The sequence below is a fragment of the Vulpes vulpes genome, chromosome 9 (assembly GCF_048418805.1).
Source record: "Vulpes vulpes isolate BD-2025 chromosome 9, VulVul3, whole genome shotgun sequence".
Classification (NCBI taxonomy): Eukaryota; Metazoa; Chordata; class Mammalia; order Carnivora; family Canidae; genus Vulpes; species Vulpes vulpes.
In genome coordinates this window covers 102,289,132-102,312,966 of record NC_132788.1, presented here as the reverse complement: position 1 = coordinate 102,312,966, position 23,835 = coordinate 102,289,132, and the positions used below count along the sequence as shown (strand labels likewise).

General features: G+C 57.1%; 1 protein-coding gene across 1 annotated transcript in view; it reads left to right on the top strand.

The window, feature by feature from the left end:
- Positions 1 to 391: 391 nt before the first annotated feature.
- NFIX (nuclear factor I X) overlaps positions 392 to 23,835 on the top strand; it is a 96,548-nt gene continuing 73,104 nt past the window's right edge. Inside the window, exon 1 of the mRNA XM_072721467.1 lies at positions 392 to 525. Within this exon, the coding sequence (XP_072577568.1) occupies positions 499 to 525 (27 nt within the window). The 5' untranslated portion in view covers positions 392 to 498. The remainder of the gene's footprint in view (positions 526 to 23,835) is intronic.

The following is a 23,835-nucleotide window of genomic DNA, read 5'->3' as shown; positions in this document are numbered from 1 at the left end:
TGTGCATGTGTGCGTGTGTGCGTGTGAGTGTGTGTGTGTGTGTGCGCGCCGGCCGCCGCTCCCCCGCCCTGCCCGCCCCTCCCCGCGCCCCTCCTCCCGCCCGCGCCGCCCGCCCGCTCCCTCTCCCCGGAGTGCGCCGCTTCCAAACTTTGTCTAAACTTTCACTTTCACAGCGCGGCGGCGGCGGCGGCGTTGGCGGCGGCGGCGGGCGAGGGTGACCGGCCGAGCGGCGGCGGCATGGAGTAGACGCGCAGCGGCGGCGGCAGCAGCGGACGCGAGAGGCAGCGGCGAGCGCGGCGGCGGCGGCGGCGGCGGCGGCGGCCCCGGAGCCGGCGGGGCCGAGCCTGCGAGCGGCGAGCGCGGGGCCGCGGGCCGGGCGGGCGCAGCGCGGCGGAGGCCGGAGGAGCCGAGCCGGAGCCGGAGCCCGAGCGCGGCCGCCGCCTGCCGGGCCTCCCCTCGCCGCGGCCGGCCGCCGCGCTCCCGCCCGGGCGCCCAGCTATGTACTCCCCGTACTGCCTCACCCAGGTACCGGCCGCCGCCCCTGGGCGACCGGGGAGGGGAGCGGGCGCAGGAGGCCGGCGGGCGGGCGGGCGGGCGGGCGGCCGGAGGGGGCGCGCGGCGGCCCGGGGGGAGTGAGCCCGCGGGCGGCCGCGGGGTGCAAGCCGTGCTGTGGGCAGTCCCCGCACGCATGCGGGCGTCACGGTGCGCGTGCGACCCTGGCCGCCGGGCGGACTCCTGTTGGGGCTCTGGGGGTGGCCGGCTGCGTGCGTGGCGCTGCCCCCGGAGCGCGGAGCGGGAGTGCGTGTGTGTGTGCGTGCGTGTGTGTCTGTGTGTGTGCGCGCGCGCTCGACTGGGGTGCGGTGGACTCCCGCCGACCGGTGGGCGACTGTGCCGTGCACCCGGGCAGCGTGGCCACTGGCAGCGGTTGCGGGGGTGACAGAGTGGCAGGGGGTGGTCCCGAGGGCGCAGAGCGGGGACTGGGTCCCGCGGCGCTCTCCGGGGCGGGCGCAGCTTTTCCCGAGGGTGGCAGCGGCCGGCATGCGTGGCGGCGGCCCCTGCGTGCAGCGGGGGTGCCGGGGGCCGGCCGAGCGGCCCGGGCGTCGCCCCAAAGTCTTTGTTCAGGCCTCACATGGGAGCGGGGCTAAGAAAATGGCGGGGCTCCCAAATTTCGGAGGGTTAGGGGAGGGGAGGGAGGGATGGGCGCGCTGCCAGCCGGGGCCGCGCCTCTCGGCCGACCCTGGACGTCGCAGCCGCGGCCCCCCCACCGCCCCAAACTTTCCTCGGCACAAACTTTCCTGCCCCGGCTACCCCGGCCGCGGCGCGGTGGCCCAGGCGGGCCGGGGGGGAATCCCGTCCTGCCGCCCGGAGGCGGGAGGGGCGGGAGGCAGCCGTGGATGCCGCCGACAGCGCTGCGGCCACGCCGTCGGGTCAGCCGCGGGCACAACAGAGCCGACCTTGGCGCGCTGCGAGAGCAGAGCGCGTCCCGCCTCCAGCGAAGTTCCCTGCGCGGCGCTCGGCGGCGGCAAAAGCGCGGGGGCTGCCTGCCCTGCCAGTCCGCCTTCCTGGGCTGTGGCCCCAGGCTCCGAGAGGGCACAAGAACTGTCCAGAGTCCCACAGTGGCCCTGGCAGCGCTGCCTGCAGGGCCAGGCCACTGCTGGCAACACAGACTCCGAAGAGGGGACACCTGGGGGCTGCCCAGTCCTGCCTGCCAGCGGGGCCTGCGTGTGTAAGGAGAGTCTGTGGGCCAGGCCTGGGGTCCTGATTGTCTCCTCTACCCAGTCTGAGCCCTGCCAGCCTTCTGCCAAGTGTGCCCACAGATGGGAGTGGGAGTCCGAGTGAATATGGCGGCTACCAGGTGGCGGTGTGTGGCGAGGGGCAAGGCAGTTTGCCGGGGTTGTGTGTCACCCGTGGCCACGACACACGCCTATATCCACAGACTCGAGTGTGTATGTATGTGTCGATCTCAGGGTCTGCATGTGGCTCCTCTGGGTTGGCGGTGGGCAGGCCTGCATGGTATGGACTGGTGTGTGGCCCGGGGAGCGGGTTTTCCTGTACGAAACCGGGTATAAGTGTTTGTGGGGGCACACAGGCACATGTACGTATCACAGTGTGCATGCAGGTGTAAGCAGGCACTCTAGCCACCATGGCAGCATGAGGGACCCCCCACCCCCAATCTCTGCCTCTGGCTGACCAATCACTCTATCTTGGGCCGCATGACAACCTTGCCCACTAGCGGGGTCTGAGCTGTGCTTGCCTTTGGGGCTACGCTTGGCTGGACTGTGTGCTGGTATTCGGGGCCCTAGTGGGATCAAGACCCCATGCTTGTGTAGCGCCTTGCCCACCAGCCACCCGCCCAGTACTCGGGCCTGCCCCCTGAGACCTGGATAAGACTTGGGCCCCTGGAAAAGAAAATGCCAGTTGATGGATCCATTGGTGATAAGACTAGGAAGGGGCTGGCGTAGCACCTAGGGCCATGGCCAGGGCTTGACTCTGTGATACCCCAGAAGGGAGCTAGGGCTCGGCTCTGTGTCACAGGCCTGAGTGTACCCAGGGTGGGTGGGGGGGGAGAGAGCGGGCATGGTTTCTCTGGGTTGCACCCCTCAGCTCGGTGCAGGCGGCTGCTGTCAGCTGGTCAGCAGGGTCTGGTCTGCCCCTCCTGACAATCACATCTCTTGGATCTGGAGTCTCTGTTTTTACAAATCTTTCTGCTTCCATAATTTGCCCTGCCAGTCTCTGTCTTTTTCTCTGTCTCTGTCTCTATATCTGGCTTGCTCTGCACCCCCCCCCGCCCTTCTATATCTTTGACTGTCTCTGTCTCTCCCTGTCTCTGTCTCTGACTTTGGTTCTGTCCCCATCTCTGCTTCCCCCCCTCTCCACGAGTCTCGGACTCTCCCTGTCTCTCTGGCCTCTCTCTCTCTCTCTCTTTCTCCCCCTTTTCTTTTTTTTCAAACCAAAATTGGCTTCGATTTTAAAGTCAATAAATGATTGAGCAGGAACGAGCTTGGAGCAGCGGGGCCCTGGCGGGGAAAGGCACTGTGGGCGAGGGGGAAGGGCGGGGGGTGGGGGGGGAAATCTCCTTCTGGAAAAAGCATCGAAATCCAGGGCGGCTGGGCGGGGCGCTTGCTGGCGCTGCTTGAGCCCACTGCAGCCGTAGGCCTGAGTCCTGAGTCCTCGGCAGACAGGAGGGGGTGGATGGATGAGACCCCTTCCCCAACAGACAGACACACACACCAGAATGTGGACAGACATATACATCACTGCCGCTCCCAAGACAGAACATAAGTGACCTGCTCATGCTGATCATCCAGACACATGGCCATTGAGAAACCTACAGACCCAGGAAATGGTGGACCTGTGTTCGCTCCCACCCACAATGCACACACATAAACACACACATACGCACGCGTGCACGCACACACACACACACACACATCCCATGACATGGGACACGTATATCGATGTAGGCTCCTGAAGACACAGCGACAGTGCCTCCCAGATACACTCGGAGACAGGCTGACTCAAGTGTGTGTTCATCCCTGTGTGTACTCACACAGACTCAAGGACAGATGGATGGACAGACACACGGCTTTATGGAAGACGTAATGCTGTTGGCTCACCTGGGTGTGTATGTAGACATGCATGCTTGCCGACATTTCCTGCCACACAGCCACATGAGCAGCAGAATGTTCACGCGCCCTTGTTTCTGTGCAGCCACACACACAATCCTTCCAGGAAAGGGGATACGGGCTGGGGCCTCCCTGATGTCCCCACCTCAGCTATCTCCTTGGGTCTCCGCGGCCCCCCTTCTATCCCCATGATGCTATTGCTCCCTGTCCTGGCGCAGTGTAGGGTCCTCTTTTTACAGTGCATTTTCTCCCTGGCTCTGGCCCTGGCTGCTTCATGCCCACTTCTGGGATAGAAGGTGTGTGCAGGCATGAGTTGGGGTGGGGCAGGCCATGCTTGGGACTAGGTTGGGCTCCATTAGATGTTTTGAGGCTGGACCAGGCCACGCTTGGGGCCAACGGCTCTGCTGGGCTGATTTGGAGGGCAGGATGCTCCCTTCTTGCTGGGTGCTAGAGCCAGGGGTCCTTGCTGAGCCAGGAATGTCTTGTGTGGCCTCAGGGGTCCCAGATGGAGGCTGTGGGTGCAGAGGTCAAGAATTGGGCTTTGTCATAAGAGCGCAGGGTCTGAACTCTGGCTCTGCATCTTTTAATCCTGTGACTTGAACCACAGATTTTCCTGGTTCGTAAAATGGGTAATAATAGCACCTATCTCTCTGGCTGTGATTAGGCTTTAGCGCAGTGCTTGGCATAAAGCATGTGTTCAGGAAACGGAATGAGTTGTTGTCATTTTGGTCATCATCATTAAGTCACCCCTAGGCCTTCCCAACTGAGGGAAGAGTACTTTCAGGGAGGGAAAGCACGGTGGAACCCCTCCCAACCATAGAAGTCCAAGTGTACTGCCTGGAGGAGGAAGCAAGAGAAGAATTTGGGAGGAGGGAAGCTAGCTCATGGCCCAGCTCCTTTCCCTGGGGTGGAGTCCTGTCAGCCAAGCAGGGGACAGCAGGGGTTCAAGGCAGGAAGAGATGGTGGGGGATGGCAGAGGGGCCGGGGAGGAGAGACAAACCCTGCACTGCCCGCTGGGGACCAGATACCATTTTAGGGGGCCACTGGCTGCCCTGACCCTTTCCCTAGTCTTGACCCTGACTTCAACCAGGCCCACCGTGGGGCTGGGCTCTGAGGCCCTATTCTAGAGTGTGCAAAAGTATGTGTGTACATGAATGTCCAAACGTGAGTGGGTCAAAGAGCCTGGAGTTGGGGGTGGGTCGTGATGAGGGCTTCAGGGACGTCTGCATGGCTCCAGAGCTGTTTCTGCATTTGCATGCAGGTGGTGTCACCTGGGTCCACCATGGGGCTAAGATGCACATGGGGGATCCTATGTGGGCACCTGGCAGGGTCAGGCAGTCACTGTGGGTGTGTGCAGGGGGTGGGCACACAGCTGTGGCTGCCAGTGAAACTCCCCTGGTAGTGAGTGTCTGATTGCTGGCTTCCATGTTCAACCTGCTGGGAGCCTGGCCTTTTGTGTCTGCCTGGTCCTTGTTCTCTCTGCTCTTGAAGCGCAAATTTGGGGTCTCTCGCTCCCCCCCCCCGCCCCCTGGCTGCACCAAGAGTCAAAGGAGGCACAGACACCTGTGTTTTCCTCCAACAAAGTGCTGAGGATGGGGCTCCTGCCCCCCCCACCTTGCCGCCCTTCAGCCGGGCGGAGGAGGGGGAGGGAAAGAGGGCTGTGTATTCATTTTCCTGTCCCCAAACCCCCAGATGTGGAGGCAGAGGAGCTAGGAGGATGGCTGTGAGTGACTAACGGGGTTCTTCCCAATCCGCATGTGTTCACTGGTGTGTTGGGCCGTAGAGCCACCATTTTGCTGCAGATGACTGTGTAGCCACAAACGTGTCTGGGTCCCTTTGCAAGTGTCCCTGTGTCTCCAAGGGTCCGTCATTGGGTGCTGCCTGCCTGTGTCTCCAAGGGTCGTTACGAGCTCTGTCTCTGCGTATCCGGGAACAGTGGGGTTGGGGGGTGGGGTGCGTCACTGTTTATTGGGTGCCTGGTATGGTCTCTGTGTCGTGGTGCCCCCGTGGCATGTCAGTGTGCAACCAAATGTATCCTCTGGATATCTGACTGTTGCGGCAAAGGTTGTTATCGGTGTGGTTTACCACGCGTGTCGACCTATGTCAGCAAACGTGTCAATGCCTGTGTCTCCGGGGATCACCTCCCCCGTAGCATTTTTCATGCTGGGCTTGTCCTTGTGACCACCAGGGTGTATCTCACCGCAAGGGCCCCTCTCCTTGGCCCCCTTTGGCTTTCTGGCAGCGTGTGCAATGCCCGCTATGGCGGCCAGGCTAGCGGCTGGGAGCAGGCCGGCCTCTCCATGGCTTCCCATGAGGTCGGGCAGCCGTGGTGGCCCTGCTCCGGGCCCCGCCCGTGCCCCTGGACCGGCATGGACAGAAGCCCGTTGTGTGGCGAGGTGCGGGTGTGTGTTTGGGCCGCCCACAGGCCTCCCTCTGTCTGCCGGGTGCGCATTGATCTTGGCTTCTGCCTGTGTCCGTCCTGGCCTGGCCAGCTGGGGTGTCCGGCTGTCTCTGTGGGCCTGAGCCCTCCGCCCCCGCTGCCCCCACTGTCAGGCCTGCCCTGGGTCCCACACCTCCTATGCCACCCGCTGCCCCTCTGAGGCTCTGAGAGCTCAGATTTGGAAACTGAGGGCCCCCCCCTTCTTTCTCTCTCTCTCTCTCTTTCCTCCCTCTCTCCTCCCCTCCTCCCGCTCCCTCTCTCCCTCTCTCTCTCCTCCTGCCAAACGCGTCTTGGCTCCGTCTGAATATCTCTCCTCCTCGATTTTTGGCTCCAGCTCTGGGCGCGTTCACTAAAAGAAGGGCTAGCTCCCCCCTCCCTGCCCCCCCTCCTCGCTGCCGCCCCCCCTCCTGAGGAGCCCCTCTGAGAGCGGGAGTGGCCGTGCGTAGGGGCCTGGGCCCCCCAAGTGGGCTGGCCAAGGGGGCACAGGCCTGATGGGTGAGGGGGCTGGGTGGACAGGGCCTGGCAGCCTGAGGGGGGCGGCAGCCAGGGTGACCGTGCTGCCTGGCTGGCCGGGCGGGCAGGTGGGGAGGGGTCGGGGGCATGGAGCTGGGGTGTCTGGCTTCTGGTGGGGCTGGCAGGCCTCTGTGAGGCGCAGCTGTGCCCAGAACTCTGAGCTGCGTTTGCCACCACTACCGATGTGGCTGCGCCAGCCGGGGAGGGGGAGGCGGGTGGCGGGCACTGCGGCGATCCGTAGCCAATCGGAAGCCAGGGTTGCACTGGGGAGCTTTCCCCCTACTGGGGCCGCACCCTGAGGGGAGCTGGGGGTGGTGGCCAGCAGTGGACAGGGGGCAGTGCCACCACCACTGCTGAGGACCCTGCCCCCTTGGCTGAAAGCTCAGCGCCAGCCTTCCTGGCACAGATTGGGCAAGGGCGGGGGTCTGTCCCCACCTCAATCTGTGGGAGTCGAGCCGGAGGAAGGGGCAGCTCAGAGGTGCACCCCATCCCCATGGCCTGAGGAGGAGGCTTTCAATCCGGGGCAGTCAGGGGTGGGGGCAAATCATCCAGGAGATTCCATCCTAAATATTGGCTTCAGTAGAATCATCTTGGGGGTTTATTCTGGGTCCATCTCACACAAAGTCGTACACTGTCATCGGCACACGCGGGCACAAAGAATCATGCTGTCACACACAGACACGGCACACCCGGGCACAGCACACCTTCCTAAATCAGGAGCACACAGACACAGGCGTCCCCACACAAAGAGACTTGCCTTGGCACACAGACACCTAGAGACGCCCACCGCACCCGAACACATCGGTGTGGGCTACGCATGCAGGGACGTGCACACGGGAGCAGCCCCGCAGGCACACATGGTCACACAATAACATGCCACGAGACACACAGCACAGGCACATGCATTGCTGTTGCCAAACACACAGGAGTATGGAGTGTCGCACGGACCCACAGACACTCAGTGAGAAGCACATGGCACATGCACGAATTAACACTGTCAGACACCCAGAAACATACACATGAGCACTGATCCGCACCCACCCACCATCAGACACATAGGAGCACATGCACACAGTCACCCGCTCTCAGACACACAGTGATACACGCACACTTGGCAGTGTCTGGGAACATATTTGGTCATCACACTTGGAGGGGAGTTTGCTACTGGCACCTAGTAAGGGGAAGCCAGGGATGCTGCCCAACACCCTACAGAGCCCAAGATGCCCCCACCGCAAACAGTGATCCAGCCCTCAATGTCAACAGTGCCGAAATGGAGAAACTCAGCCCTAGTCTTGTCAGACACACACAGTAACACACACACACACACACACACACACACACACGAGCACAACTGACACCCATCACATGCACGTGCACACGCACGTGCACACACATGCACACATGGACAAGACGCTGCTGCTAGTGCAGCACACTCGGTCTTGCTCATCAGGATCCAGGTGTTGTCACCATGCAACCCCCACCCCCATACATAAGCCCAGGCACAGGCGGTGTGGCATTAAAGTCCCAAGTTGTCCCAGTACATGTGGATGAACGTCACACCCACACAGGCATTCACACCTGGGTTACACCTGGCCCTGTTTGGAAATGGTGTCTGAGAGATGAGACCTGGCCTCCTCGAGCCTCCCCTCTGCCTGCCTGCCCTCTGGCTGCCTTTGAACAGCCGATTCAACCACCCTGACCTCTTCTGAAGGAATTTGGGACTCTGAGCCCCTGTGCTGGTTTGTCACAGCCTGGGGGAGAAGGCTGGGAAGCCACAGGCCTACCCTGGCCCGGGACACTCCAGCCCTCTGGCCCAGCCGCCCCACTCTAACTGTCCCACTTCGGAAGCCATCAAGACAGTTGGGGACTGAGGCGAGGCTAATTTCTGAAACTCTTGTCCTTCGTGGGGCTGTCTCATTAATCCTCTGGCTATGGACTCTTCATTTCGGACACTGGAGAAAGAGCGAAGAGAGAGAGACGGCTGGCAAAACCACACGGGGAGAGAGCATCTCATAGGATTATAATGAGGTGTCCTAAAAACCATGGTGATGGCTAAAGTGTGGTATGTGCTTGCTGTGTTGCACCCTGTGCTGCCTTCCCAGTTTGTCCCCAGAATCCTACCATGTGAGGCAGGTGTGGCAGGCGTTAGCTGTACCCATGTATGCGCTACTGCACGTGTCTGACATTATAATTGGATGGAGTCTCTTTAGTTCTGCACTGTTGGCATTTGGGACGTTTGGACATTACTAGGAGAGTGGGGGCTCCAAGCCAGCTTCCTGGGTTTGAATCTTGGCTCTGCTAGTCACTGGCTGTGTGACCTTGGACAAGTCACTTAACCTCTCTGGGGCTCTAGTTTCCTCTCACAGGGTCATGGTAAAGGACCAAAGGAGTTGGCTTGTAGAAAGTACTTTAAAATAGTGCTTGACGTGAAGTAAGTGCTTGATTTTATAGATGAGAAACTGAGAGAAGAGATATGCAGTGCCAGGGCCAAGGGCTAAGAGGTGATAGAGCCTGAGCCTCTTCTCTGATTGCCACCCCTCTACATCCTACTGATGGGACAGAGTTGCAGCTTATTCTCTGGCCCTTACCAAATTTCAGAGTGGGCCTGTACATCCCCACACCCCCATGTGGAGCTTGCCTCAGCTGTCAGCCCTTGAACCCTCCTTACCACCCTGACCTTCAGATCTTCTTCCCTTCAGGGCTCAGCGTGAGAGTGGTGGTCGGCTCACCCACTCTGCACCACCGCTGGCCGGGCTTGCTTCACTACCTCCACAGGGGGTGATACCTTCTCCCACACCTTGCTAGGCACCCAGCTGGAGCCCGAGTGCTGGGGATGCCGCCGGGGGCCTGTGCATTCCTTCAACAAATATTTACTAAGCACCTCTCAGGTGCCAGGCCCCATTCTAGGCCCTGGGGGCTCAGCAGAGAGCAAAATCGGCAGAGGTGCCAGGCCCGGTGGGAGGGCAGACAGTGAACCTGATAAACAAGGGAGTGTCCAGTACTTGAGACAGTGATAGGTGCTGTGAGGAAAAGAACGAGTAGGGCCCACGAAGTGCTGGGCAGCTGCCGTTTTAGCAGAGGTGGTCTGAGAGGCCTCGCAGCGTGGTGCTGACTTGCCAATCGATGTAGCTCTGCCACAGCTTACGTACAGCCTCAAAGGCCCTTTTGCCTCTAAGAGGGGGCAAGGGTATGTGCCTTAGCATGGTTGGCGGAGGTCAAGGGTATGTGCCTTAGCATGGAGGGGGGAGGTCAAGGGTATGTGCCTTAGCATGGTTGCCCCCACTGTCGGCCCCAAATGCATGGCCTGTTGCTGCCGCAGCCTGAGATCATCCATTATCCATATGTTTGGGGTACACTGAATGCTGCCCGTCCAAGACCAGGAGAAAGGTGGCTGGGGTTTCTCCTGTAGAGAAACTGGGCCTCGATGGGCACCCGGTGTTCTCAACCCTGCTGTTCTGAGCTGGGGGTGGGGCAGGGGCAGCTGGTGGCCCGGAGTGGCACTTCCACCTGGGCCCCTCGATTTAGCTCCCCCGGGGCGGGCCCGGTTTATTTTTACCCCAGCCCGTCACCTTGGCAGTGCCAGGCTGCGCCATCTTTGTAGGGTCTTGGGGACCTGCCCACAGCTTGAGGGGACCTGGCTTTGTCTGCTCTACCTCTGAAATCCGCTGGGCCCCCATCTTCCTCACCCCCCGCAAAGTTCTAGATGTGAGGGCTCTGGGCCTGGGCTGGTGGGGTCAGCGCCGCCGGCTGGCAACCACTGTGCCCAGCCTGGTGGCATTTGGTTTGGCGCCCTGCCTGCCCGCCACCCCCACCCCATGCCCGGGCAGAGCCCAGCGGCTGCTGCTGCCAGTCTCCATTTCAAAGCTTGGGGTGGGGGTGGGGGAGCGCTGGGCGCCTCCCGGCCCCCTGCCTGTCCCGTGCCACCTGGGGCTTGTCCCCCCCATGCCTGCTCCCTGGAAGGCCCTGGACTGCTTTTCTCGATGCCCCTTCACAGCCCAGAGCTCAGCGAGGATGCCCGCCTGGCTTCCATCTTCCCTGCTCGCTTCCTCCCTTGCCTGCTTGCCTGTAATGGCTCACCATTTTTGGCATCTCCTCCTCCTCCCCCTCCCATAGGCACCAATCTCACTTCCAAACCCGCCATTGCTGGCTCTCGGGCCTTCTCTGCTGCCTGGGGCTGGGACCCTAGAAATGAGAGTTTGGGAGGGCTGGGAATGTGGGCACCAGGGGTTTTGTGTGTAAGTGTGTGTGAGTGTGTGTGTGTGTCTGGAGGGGGACACATGCTCAGAGCCAGCTTGTACAAACGGCCTCAAGGCTGGCAGAGCTGGGCTGCAGAAAGGGGGCAGCACAGAAAATGTAGACCTTTCCATGTCTAACCAGACCCAGGGACCCAGAGTTAGCCCCTGGGCTACCAGGAGACCAAGGTGGGCATTCCTGCCAAAGTCTAGGGACTGGACTGGCAAAAGCAAGGTTTTATCTGTGGGGTGCCCAGATCCTTCCTCCTCCCAGATCCCCCTCAGGGCTTCAGGATTCCTGCTCCTCCTCTTTGGAGCTTTGGGGAGGTGAACTCAGCCCCATGTTGGGCACTCGTGCCCCCAGAGGGGCAAGGGACTTTGGAGGAACCGGTTTCCTCCCCCCCCCCCCAAGCCTGCTGCCCGGGCCTCTCTGCCTCTCTCGGCACTAAACAAAGTTTGCTAAGTAACTTCAAATGTTATTTGAGGACGGCCTGGCCTCAGCCCAAGGCGGCCCTGTGGAAACTTGTTTTTCGCTGCCGAGGCTGCAAGTATCAAAGACACACTTTCGGGGGGGGGGTGCTTCGATGCCTCTCCCCCCTCTGTGGCAGGGGCTGGCCCTGAATGGACACACAGATGCACAGAGGCCCGCACCAACAGAGGGACACATACATCCTGCTGCGGCTTACACACCAGACACTCGACAGCCGTGGACCTTACCCTCGTGCCCATACCATACATGCAAAACATACACTTCCTGACACACGAAATGGGGGCGGGGTTCACGGGGTGCTGCCCCCAGCCCACTGGGTCTGGGATTTTTCCAGCTAGTGAGGTTTCTGGAAACCTGAAGTCCTGTATCCTCAGGTCTCCTGGGCATGAGCTGGTGTGCAAACAAGTCCCTTCCCCTCAGTCCCTTCCTCTCAGCCTCAGTTTCCCCAACTGAAGAGGGAAGAGATGGGCTGGGATGATAGAAGGGGAATCCACACTGATTAGGAGGGTGCCTGGGTTTTCTCCTCCCTCTGGCAGGGTTGATATGAGGAGCTAGTCCCTAAAATCGGGGACTGAGCACAGAGGCTGGAGTACAAGCAGTGCTCTTAAGTGGCAGCCAGTCCTGACCCCCACAAACCTGATATGCATCCACCCTGACTGGAGGCCCCAACCTCAAGGAGCTGCAGGTTCTCCAGGTCCCAGGCAAGTCTCTGGTCTTCTCACCATTTCCATTTATTCTCCTGGCTTTTCTTGATCTTCCCCAAATCCTTACTTCTGTCTCTACCAGCCCTGCCCAGGCCTGGAGCTCAAGGAGAGTGTGGGAAACAGGCTTGGGGTGTGTATCCCTTACTGAAGCCAGCCAGACCTGGAGTCCTCCATATCCTGAGATCTCCGGTGACCCTCCTGGGGTCCTCTGAATCTAAGCAAGAAGCTGGGCTGTGGGGTGTGGGGGGGACGTGAGCACCTTAGTTGGCAACAGTGAGTGAAGGAGAGGCTCTATCATAGAGTCCCTCCGACCCATCACCTACCCAGATTTGCCAGCAAGTAGAGTCCCACTGGACACAATAGAAAGGTCAAGGCCTGGGGGGGGGGGGCGGGCCTGGACCGACTCCCTATTGTCCCCGAGATCCTCCTCCTCTGTTAGCCAGAGCCTCACGGAGGTAGGTTTTTGGGAGTCCCCCAGTCCCAGCCCCACACACACTGCCTCATCTCCACTCACAGTCAGTACCCGCAACACCCCGCCACCCGCAGTCTGTCGCGCAGTGACAGCCTGTCACAGGCACTGCCGCACACCGGCACAATCTGTCGTCCACGCACAGTCTCACACACAACCTGTCACACACACGCACACACACACAGCGGCACAGTCGCACGCACAGCCAGCCTCACGCGATCACACCAAGCGTCACAGCTTGTCACAGCCATAGACTCCTCACAATAAAAATAACAGCTACCAACTCCAGAGCAATTATGCCTGGGCAGCAGGCGGAGTGTGTGTGTGTGTGTGTGTGCGCGTGCACGCGTGCACATGACCTCCTGTAACCCTCCCCACATGAGGCAGGTATGAGTAACCTGTTTTACAGATGAGGAAACAGAGGCCACAAGGTCAAGTGCCAAGGTCATGGGGCTGGAGGTGCGGGGGTGGGGGGGTGGGGGGTGGAGGAATTACTCAGTCCGGGCCCCAGGGGCAAGCAAGGCTTAAACAGGTCACCCTGTCTTTCAACCCACTCCTATGTACCTGAGACTCCCCCTCCCGACCCTCCCTGTGGGAGTTCCCTTCCCATTCCCCAGATGGGCAGAACTGAGGTTCTAAGCAGTCCAGCCAAGAAACAGGGGAAGGGGCCTCAAACCCTCTGCCCTCTGAGGAAATTTGAGCCAGGCTCTCCACCCCAAATGCTATTTGGCTCCTTGTGGGCCTGTGGTGGCAGGATTTCGTGGGTAAGAGCCTTTGGCTGGGGCCAGGGTCTCAGTCCCTGGGGGTGGGGATGGGGGTGAAGGAGTAGGGGACTGAGGAATTGGCAGCTGTAGGCCCCATTGAAGTCCCTCCCCGAAAGCCAGGGCCCAGAGACTAGGGCTGCCCAGCACCCCTACTCCCCAAGGCTCTCCGCATTCCAGGGCGATTCCTCCTCCTCTTCTGCTGCCCGCCTTCTCTCACTTTCCCCTTCTTTGTTCCACCCCTGCCGCTCCCCGGGGCTTCCCCCATTAGAGCTGCCCTGGCCAAAACCAACACGCCTCCAATGACTTCCCGCCGAGGCTGGCTGGGCAGCTGGCCCTGCCCCCTGGCCTGCTCAGGGGTTAGATCCAGGCTCTGCTGGTCTCGATGGTGGCCCCGGCACACATGGCCACTCCTAAGAGGCTTGCAAGCACATACGTACGCCTCGGTGCAGCATCCCGGTGCACCCGTCTGGACCTGCATGCCCATGTCCAACAACCCAGCAAGACACTCAGGCGGGCTTTCATGTGCACACATAAGCACACCCCCTCACAGAGGCTTAGACAGGGGTCTCAAGCACACTCTTGCCTAGCACCCCCATGGGGATCCCAGGCACCGCCAGTTTATATGCACACACAGGCCTGACACCCTAGTGAGACTGCCAGGAGCACACATGCCCATAAATACGCCCTTGCCCGACATCAGATGGGGTCCCCCTAACACACATACACACACCACACACCACACCACACCACATGCACTCTCCTGCTTGTGCCCAGACCTGGCTCTGAGCACAGGCACTGCCCTGTGCCCCCATGGGTGTGCTGGGCTCAGGTGGGTCCACAAGCCTACAGGAGGTGCTGATGCCCACACACGTGGCTCCAGGCCCACGTAGGTAAGCACCTCCCCAGCCTGCACACGCGTGTGTTTCACGTGAGCTGCACACCTGCCAGGCCGCCCAGGGCACCTGGCTCCAAAGAAGCATTCAGGTTGTTGGGGGAGGAGACCGGGAAGCGGAGGCCTAATTCCCACCGCCAGCCGGATTTCTCTTATAACACCCGCCTCCCCAAATGTCCCTGGGGTGAAGGTGAGAGCCCCAGAACTGCTACTCAGTGGCTTTCCTGCATGTGACATATTTATATTGGAAATTTGTGCCTTTATATGTATTTTATATAGACCCTCCCCCCAATTCCTAATCCACATTTGGACTTGGATTTTACCATCCCCTGCTCGGCTTGGTCCCAAACCTGCAAACCCATTTCGCCAAGCAGGGACATGGGACCAGGCGGCGGCAGCAGCCTTCCCCCTTCCCGCTGTGGACGCCCCACGTTCTTAAAGGCCGGGCCACACCAACGAATCCTGCAGCACTCCCCGAAACACAATCGCGGGGGTGGGTGCTGGCGGCCAGACGTTGCTTTTTGGTGTGTGTTTGCTGTTGCTGCTTAAATTAATCCTGAGTGACGGCCCACAATTCCTCTCCACAAAGAGGCCATTTAATGCCCCCTCCTCGGGCGAAACTTCCATTTGCCCCCATGAGCCCAGCTTGGCAGCTCAGACCCTGCGCTGCCCTCCAGGCCTTCCCCTCAGGTGCGCCTGGGGCAGAGGCTGATTCCCCTTGCGCACCAGGGACCTCAGGAGCGAGTGGGTGGATTTTGGAGGGGTGGGAGGTATCTTAAAATAGAAGCGCTTTGCCGAGCAGAGGTGGGGCGGGGGTTGTCTCAGGACTCCCTAGATGGTCCCACTGCCCAACTATAACGCTTTGATGCCCCAACCAGGCCGCCTCCCACCCCCCAGGTATGCGGGTGCATCACGTCGTGTGCCTTTGCGAACCTCGGCAGAAATGTGCCACCGGTATCATGTACTAGCCCCAGCATATGCCCCTTGCCAGGTGCCCACCGCCTACAAGCGCCTTTCATTGTTGCCTCCAAGGTGTTCGTTTCGTGCGTGCGTGGCATTCCCGGACCTGCGGCAATCAGCTCACGCCGGGGGGTGGGCGGGCGCGGGGGTGGGGGTGGAGGTCGTGGGGAGGACCCTCCCGCGGCTCGGGCAGGGGGAGGGCTGTGTTCTCTCCACGCGGCAGGACACAGGTGCTGACGGTCTCGCTCCCCTGCACCGCACATCCCCAGGTGGAAGCGACAACATACCCCCTCGACGGTGACGGTGCGGGTGACCCTGGCCCCGGGGCACCGCGGGCCGTTGGCCCTGAGCGGGCCGTGCGCAAAGTCAGACGTGCGCGTGCGTGGAGGCAAAAAGGCGGGAAGCCGCAGTGCGCCCAGCGCCTGTGCACACGACGGTTGGGTCGCTTGGGCGGAACCGCACAAGGCAGTTGAGCGAGGACTGAGGAAGGACCACCGCCCCCACGGGCAGGTGAGAGGAAACCCGGAACAGGCGTGAAGGAGCGAGGCTAAGAACCAGGCCGCTGCCGCCCCCCAGGCCCGGCCCCTGCGGGGGTCCTTGCCCTCCCTCGGCCCCGCGCCGAGCCGGCGGGGCTCCCTTCCGCCCCAGCGCGGCCTAACCGCCCCGGCGACCACCCAAAAGTGACCCCGCGTGGCGTCGAGGGCCAGCCCGGGTCGCGTTCTGGGGCCCTCAACCTTTGCGACAGCAAGGCCACCGCCAGAAGGGGCTCAAATGGCGGCGTTTTGGCCTGCAAGCCGCTTGGGGCCCTAGGCGCCCCGGGTGGGGCTGCGGGGCCGCCTTTGCCTGTTTCCCTCTTGCGTGCGGTCCGGATCCCCGACCGGGAATAATGCGGGCGAGGGCTTTGGAATGAGTGCGGTGTTGGTAATTCCTGTTATTCTTTGGTCGCGCGGAGGACTTTTGGGGTTAAATGCCCCAGAAAGTGAGGGCAGCCTCGGGACACCGATCTGGAGAGGGTCCCTTCTCTGCGCCCCTTTGCCGGCGCGTCGCTGCCTCCGGACCCCAGGCCTCCGAAGAGCCTCCGCATTTCTCCCCGCGCTGCCTCTTTTTGGGGAATGAGGGAGGGGAAATTTAGCAGGGGAGATTTTTGTTTGTTTCGAGGGTTGGCTGGGTTTGGGGGCGTTTGGCCTCCAGCAAGCACGGGGAAGAAATGTGACTAAGTGGCAGAAAATGTGCTTTCCCTTCCCCTCTCCTCTGCCTTCAGGCCCCGGGAGTTGCGCAGTCTCCAAGAACCTTTAAAAAAAATTTCGCCCAGATCCCCTCTGATCAACACTGCGTTTCCTCTCAACGGATGACTTCTTGAATTTGGGGGTGCTAAGCTCCCCTGCCCAACTGCTGCCAACCATTCTGCAGCACTACCTGGGCCGGCCAAGGGGGGGAAAGGATGGAAAATCGTGGAAAAGGAACGTGTGCACGGAGTGGGCCCGACTTAACCTGTTGGAGGAGGCTGGTGTCCGGATGAAGCCACCCAGCCACCCCTCCCGAGCTGGAGCTGCACCCCAGCATTCAGTGAAAGTGCCCCCGGGGCCTCCCAATGGGAGGCCCCTCGGAAACCAGTCATTAACACAACTTCTTATCGGCCAAATTACTTAAATGCGCTTTGGTGGTGTTAGGTCCTTTTCCTTTTCCAAGTGCAGATGACTCAGCCTACTCCAGCTGTGCCTGGGGAGGTGACCCGGGCAGCGGCTGACCCTGCCCCCTGAACCCAGAGGCAGCCCATTCCAGCAGCACCCCCAGGCCCCAGACTCCCAGACTACACTGGCTACACCCCCAACACCTTATATTTCAGGTCATCTTTTCCCTCTTTCTAAAAAAAATTTTTTTTTAATTTAAAGGAGTTTTATTACTTTTTTTTTTTTTTTTTTTTTTTTTTTTTTAAAGCGTGAGACAGAGGCTGATGGAACCGGGCTGTTAAAAAAAGAAAGAAAAATACATGCCGGTGGCACTCTGTGGAGCTGGCGAGGCTCGCCTGCCTCACGACAGAGCTTTTTGGTCGCCAGTTCCCTTGTAGAACCGGGCAGGGGCACCTGGGATCTCCGACGCTGAAAAGGCGCTATAGAAATGCAAGGAATTATTATGATTTTAATAAAATTGTGTCTCATTTAGGAGCGCGCTTCTGCGCTGCCTCTGTCGTCGGAGCCCGGGTTTGCCGCGGCAAAGTCTGTAATCAGAGAAAAATACCAGCTTTGTTGAGGGTTAGAATGTATCATTGGCTAATGTGTGTGGTTTTTTTTTTTTTTAAATAATGCTAAGCATTGGAATAATTAAAGAGTGAGAAATAACTCGTCTCTTCTCTCCCCTCGTCATTGTCTTATTTAAGGGTGAAAAGCGTGCTTTTAGGCAGAGCTGGTTAGTTTTAATGCGGGCTTTTTTTTCTCGCCCGCCTTTCCCTCCGCTCCGGTCTGATTCGCAAATCCCCAAACTGGCACAAGCCGGGAAACTTGCGGCAGCCGTTCCTCTCTCGGAGTTGGAGCCTCGCTTTCCTTTTTTCCCCTCTTTCAGAGACAACCCTCTCCTCTTCCCTCCCCCGCCTCTGGGCCCTGACCCACTGCCTGGTTTGCGCTAGAGCGATTTAAAAAAGAAAGAAAGGAAGAAAGGAGCCGGGCTCTGGTACCCCTGTGCCAGCCGAGGGCGCGTTTCCCAGGCGGCGGGCTGGTGGGAAAGTCAAACTGGGTGGGGGGGTGGGGGGGTGGGGTCTCAGAGGCAGAGTTTTGATGCCTACCCTGCACTCCACCCCCCTTCCAAAAAGAAGCAAGTATTTCTAAAGATCGCAGGATTAGAGGGCTCAGATCCCTTGTCATATTTTAAATTAAGCTGAACAGTTCTTTCTTCTCAGCCCCATATGCAATAGGAAGTGAAAATTCGGTCCTTGAGCCTGACTTGGCAGCCCAGTACCCGTGGTAGGGGAGAGAACTGCCCACTTGGGCTGGGTCTGGCGTCCAGCCCCAGGACAGTACTACCACCACCCACAGGGACCAGATTTGAGGCAGGAGAACGGAGTACAGAGCCAGTGGTGGGCATGGCCTGGGGAGATGTGGGAATCGAGGAAAGGGCGCTTCATCAGGGCTGTAGATGTTTGCTTCAGGCTAGTGGGATGTTAAGTGGTGCCCCACCCTTCCCCCAGTTGTGGGGTGGATGGGCTCAAAAGGAAAAGGAGTTTCTGTAGTGCTTGGAAAGTCTTAGCTCCCTGTGAGAAAGAAAAGGGAAAAGTGGGCAAAAAATGGAGGTAGAGACTTGTGCCCACAGGCACTGCTTCGAGTTGCAAAGGAGTTATTTATTTGCTTCAGGTGTTTTTAATTAAATGTGTTTCTCTTTTATTTTCCTTATTATTTGGTGCTTAGACTTTTTCGTGATCCCTTGCATTTTGTCTTTTTACATAAGCAGAATCCCCCCCCCCCCTTGGAGAGATATTGTGGGAGGTACTTTGCCTTCAGTGCTTTCTCTTTCCTGCTTTTTTTAAAATTTAATTTTAAAATTATAAAGTAAATTTAGTGCGAGTGAAAGTGAGGGGGGAGCCAGCTGGGGCTGGAGCCAGGGAAGGGGGAGGCAGATGCAGCAGGATTGGGCCTCCCTTCCTGTGGCAGCTCTGCCCCAGGACCCCCTCACTCCTCTCCCTGATAGACTTTTGGGGACTGGAATGAGGGCAGCCTGCCTGGATGGGTGCTCACTTACCCTTCAGGAATCCCTGGCTCTGCAGAGCCACTTCTTCCCCATTACCCCCAACATCCCTGGGGCCCCCCAGTCTCTGCCAGCCGGCAGGGTGAACAGAGTCTCTTACTCCCGTTGGTCACTATGGCTATTTGGCTTTCAGCTTGGTGGGCCCTGTTTGTCCAACACACACACACACACACACACACACACACACACACACACACACACACCCTGCTGGTCTGCTAACCCTGCTGCACAGTTGGTTGCCCTGTTGATGGGATCAGAGCTGGGCAGGCACAGAGAGAGAGAGAGACAGAGAGAGACAGAGAGGCGAGAAACCCCTCTGCAGCAATGAGGTTTCAAGGGGCTTCTTTTCACCACACGTTTTTTTGTGATCACATGAGTAGTGCATGCTGCTCTGTTAACACATGTGTATACATAGGTACTTGCATTTGACATTACTGGTGGAGGCAGGAGCTGTTTCTAAGGCATATAAACTATGAGAACTCTATAGCTTAAAAACTAAAGGCCTGTTCAGCAGTGCTGAAAATGTTATATTTCTTAATCTGGGTGGGGTTACACAGGTATGTTCACTTTGTGAAAATGTATCGAGCGCCAGACTTAGAAGTGTGCTATCTTCTGCTCTTCTTTTTACACATTTCAGTTAAAAAGTTTTTTTATTTTAAAAAAGGAAGACCCAGCCTCAAAAGAAAAGGCCTTCCCTTACAAAATAATAATGATGATAATAAATGATGATTTAAATAAGAATGTCCTCCAGCCTGCTTTGCTTAGGTCTCCCGCTAAAGAATGGTGGCAGGGCTTGTAAAAATTAGTGGGCTGATAAAAAAGCTCACAGGCGTGTGGCCCACGAGGCTTCCAGACCCATCCACGTGTGTTCGGAGTGCCAGGAAACTGCCTGCAAACTCAGGTCTAGTTGTAGGATTTTTAACATCTCAGGACCAAAGGATGAAAAGTGGTAAGGAAGAAGTTACTTGCCAATTACATTTTGCTGTCAACATCTGGAAAGCAAAATTGCAGCTGTTCTCTCTGCCCCCCGATTACCACCTCTTCTTTTTTTTTCTGCACACTTAAAATTTTGTATGCATGCCATCCATATTTCGGTTTTCTACTCTGTTAAAACATCTTCACGGCTCTGTTCAAATCGAGTTGTTGGGTTTGGGATATATATATATATATATATATGTATATATATATATATATATACACACACACACACATATATATTTTATAGTCTGAGGGTGTAATTTTTTGAGCAATTTGCTTGAACAGGCTGGCAATCAAGTGATAATCCCTTCCCTTTTCCCTTTTCTTTCCCCTTCTCGGCCTTCTCAGGACTGTTTAGGCCAGAAGCTTTCAGGGAGGACGCTCTCGGCCGCCCTAGCCTCTGCTTCTCTGGGCAGGTACTACAGCTTCACCCTCCACGGCCCTTCTGCGGTGTTTTTGTTTTCCCTTCGCCCCCCAAAAATATTTGAACCAAAAAGCTTCTTTTTTTTTTCCTCCACCCACAGCAAACTGAAAGGGCTAGTGAACCGTGATTCAACAGAGCGAGGGCGCCTCTTTTCTTCCTTAGCATTAATTAACTCAAGTTCGTTAGGACGTTGGGTCTGTCGCCCACAGTTTTCTCTTGTGTGTGCTGAATCGGGTCATAGAGGGAGACTTCCCGTGCAAACAGTTTGTGTTGGAGCTGGAGGACACAGAGGGGGAGAGAGGGTGAGAAAGAAAGAGAACCGGAGAGGGATGGATTTGTGGCCGAGGGGGTGGTCAGGTCCTGAGCTTTTGGCACCCCGGTGCCAGCTTCCGCAGGGGTTAGACATCAGGGGAATGAGGATTCTCAGGTTTTCTTGGCCACAATCCTGCTAATAAAATAGTTGGGGAGAGCAATACATTTTGAAGGATTGAAAAATGTCTCCCTTCCAACTCCTAAAATTGTACATTTTGGGAAAGCTGCTTGCCTAGGCAGGGCCAGCCCAGCTCCCCTGAGCCCTCAAGCAGTGAAAATCCCAGGCTGTTCCTATCCTGGCCACCCTGCTCTCTGCCCCTGGCTCTGGGCACTGCCTGTTGCCGCGGCAACTGCAAGAAATAGGCTCTCTGTGGGCCAAGGGTGCCAGGAGTGCAGACCGGCGGAGGGCAGGGGTGGGGGCGGTGTTCAGAGAAACTCTCCTCTTGCCCTGGTCCTTCTGTCCTGTGGCACGGGGTAGGTGGTGGTGGGAATAGACCAGGTAAAGCAAGGCCGTGTCACAGTGGAACCTGATGGAACTCTTGAAGACCTGGGAGGGCCACTAGAGGAGTCTCAGAGGTGCAGGATCAGTGGCGTGGGGAGGGAGAGGAACATCTCCCCTAGAGGATCCCTAAGCCATTTATGGGGTCGGGAGTTACAGCTGGCCTCAGGCAAATTTTCAACATTTTGCCATTTGCTCTGGCCTTCTCTCCTGCTCTCTGGGCATTTTTACGTGGCCGCAGAGACCTCAACTTCACGTGCTGGTTTCTCCTTCCGGTGCCTTTTGTCAGTTTTTCAGTTCTCAGAGAAAGTTGTGAAGCTGGCTTGTGGGGTTCTTCCTTCTTCCGGGGCTGAGGCCATGGCTGAGTGGCACTTTCTAGTGGCACCAGGTGGGTGAGACTCAGGCTCTGCACTGTTCTTGCACCTTCAAGTCCAAGTCCATGGCTATCCTCTGCCTTGTGCGCCCAGCGGAGGATCCCACGTAGCCCTCCAGCTGGAGGACAGGGCTCTGGCCTTCCTGGCTTTTATTTCTATTTGGTGGCATAAGGAAGTCTCAAGCTAAATAGTGAATTAAAGACTAGGGTTTTTGTTTTCTAGTCTCTGTAGAGGATGAAAGTAAATTTCCAGATGCACTAGAGAGAATAGACGGTCTTCCCAATACCTCTGTTCCTACCCTATTTTATTTGGTGCCAGGAGGGTGAGGGGAGATGCGCCTGGAGCAGGGTAGTGTTTGGAGCCAGAACGAGGCTGCCTGTTGGCCCGATCCCAGGCCACCGCTCCCAGTTTGTATGTAGACAGGAGGAGAAAAAGAAGGGAAAGGGAGGTGGTTTTATAGGAGAGGAATGTGCGGCCTGGTTCTGATGCAGGCCGTATCCTAGACCCAGCATGGGGGTGTAGGGCAATTCCATTCAGCGATCGTGAGGACGCTAGAAAAATCGTGTGGGGCTGCCTTTCCTGAGCAGAGGAAAACAGGCCCAAGTCAGCCAAAAACCCGCTTTGTCCAAATTCTCTGAGCCTCCTCGCAATGTGCATTTTCTGGTTTCCATGCCTGGCATTTCCAGATTCTTGGATGATTTTACTCTGGCTGCAGAACCCCTTCCCGCCTTCCCCCACCCCCTGGAGAGGGGAGGCCCCACCTACCTCTAGGATAAGCCGGCCTGGCCCCTTCCTTTTGCCTGCACTACAGTTCTTTTTCCATTTTTGCCCTAGGGTCCGGACACTGCCTTCTTCTGTGCCTTCTTGTGTCCCTCCTTCTGTGGGACAAGATGGGAGATATTGGGGATACAAAGTTGACCTCCTTCCGTTCAGGCCAATGATGAATTATAAAAATCCCAGGAATTGGGCAGACTAATCAGGGCTCTATTTGTGGCTTTTCAAATTTTCCTGCTTCCTTTTTCACCCAGGCTGCAGATAGGCAGTAGTAAAATGGATACTGAAATATCTGGTTAGTCCTATGTAGGTTTTGTTAGTTATTTGCACTCACTGTGTATAGTTTTCCAAATTAGCATGGAAATATATATATATATATATATATATATATATATATATATATATATAAAATCAGCATGTGTCCAGGGTCTGAGAGAATAAATTTGGGTCTTAAAGCAAGTAGGATGTGGACAAATAGGATTTTTGTAAAGATAAACGTTCAAACAGCAGCCCTGTTTTAAAGATACAACTTCTTATGCTTCTAGATGTTTCACTATTGGCAGGTATGGGTCACTTTTGAAAACTGTCTCAAGCTGGGAAGACTATTTTATTTCCTTGAAGACTTTTGAATACTGAGTGAGGTTCTGTATGAATTTTCCTATTTTCCCTTAAGTAATCCACAAGGCTTCATTTGTTTTGTGGAGTTTTGGAAAACCACGCATTTTACTTTCTTCACTTTCTTGCGATAGAAGCAGGCATTTTCCTCAGCTAGTTTTTCTTTTTTACCCCTGACCCAGAGCCCTTGTTTTTTGTCCCTGCTTGTGTTTTTTTTTTTCTTTTTTTCTTTTTCTCTTTTCACCCTTGTCTTCTCTCCCTCCATCTTTGTCTTTCTCTCTTTGCAGTTTTGGGGCCAGCTTGGCTTTCTCGCTCCAGGTTTGGCTTTCTTCTCTCTTTCTCTCTCTTATCCTCTTTTACTGTGGTCTGATCAGTCTTTTTCTCTTGGAGGCACATTATTCCTAGTGATGGCTGAAACTGGCTTGGGTATTTCAGAAATGTTTCAGTGAAAACTGTTGCTTTAAAAAAATCAAATTCTATATGCTTGACAATAAGAGAGGCCCTTCTCTCACAAAGGCAGAAAAATCCCTTTCCACAAACCAAAAGCCCATGTTAATTTTTAAAGTCTTATCTCTGGCTTCTCAGTTTTTCTTTTAAGTGAAGAAAACACCTTTCCCCCCCAAATTGCCTGTTTTTCCTTTATTTTCTCCCTTGTCTTTAGTTTTGTTTTTTGCTCCCTGCTCTCACCAGCATCACTGGCTTCCTCTCCCCCCTCCCTGTTATTTTTCTCTCATCCTCTCTCCCCCCTCCCCTCTCTCAGAGGCCTGCCTGTCCCCTTGCTCCCTCCATACCCTGAACCCTTGCACTTGTGGGTGACTCAGCCCTTGGAGAAGCCTTGAATTGTCTGAGGGTTTTTTGTCTTGGCTCTTGTCCGTGTGCAGGGTGCAGAGCCTCTGAGCCGGCAGCCCAGGCGGGAGGGGAGAAGCGAAGGAGGCTGGGTCTGGGACAGGTAATCTTCCAACAGAGCCTCCACTCTCTTAACAAAAGGGGGACAGTCCCCTTTTGTCTGGGGCTCCTGAGAGGCGTGTCTAGGG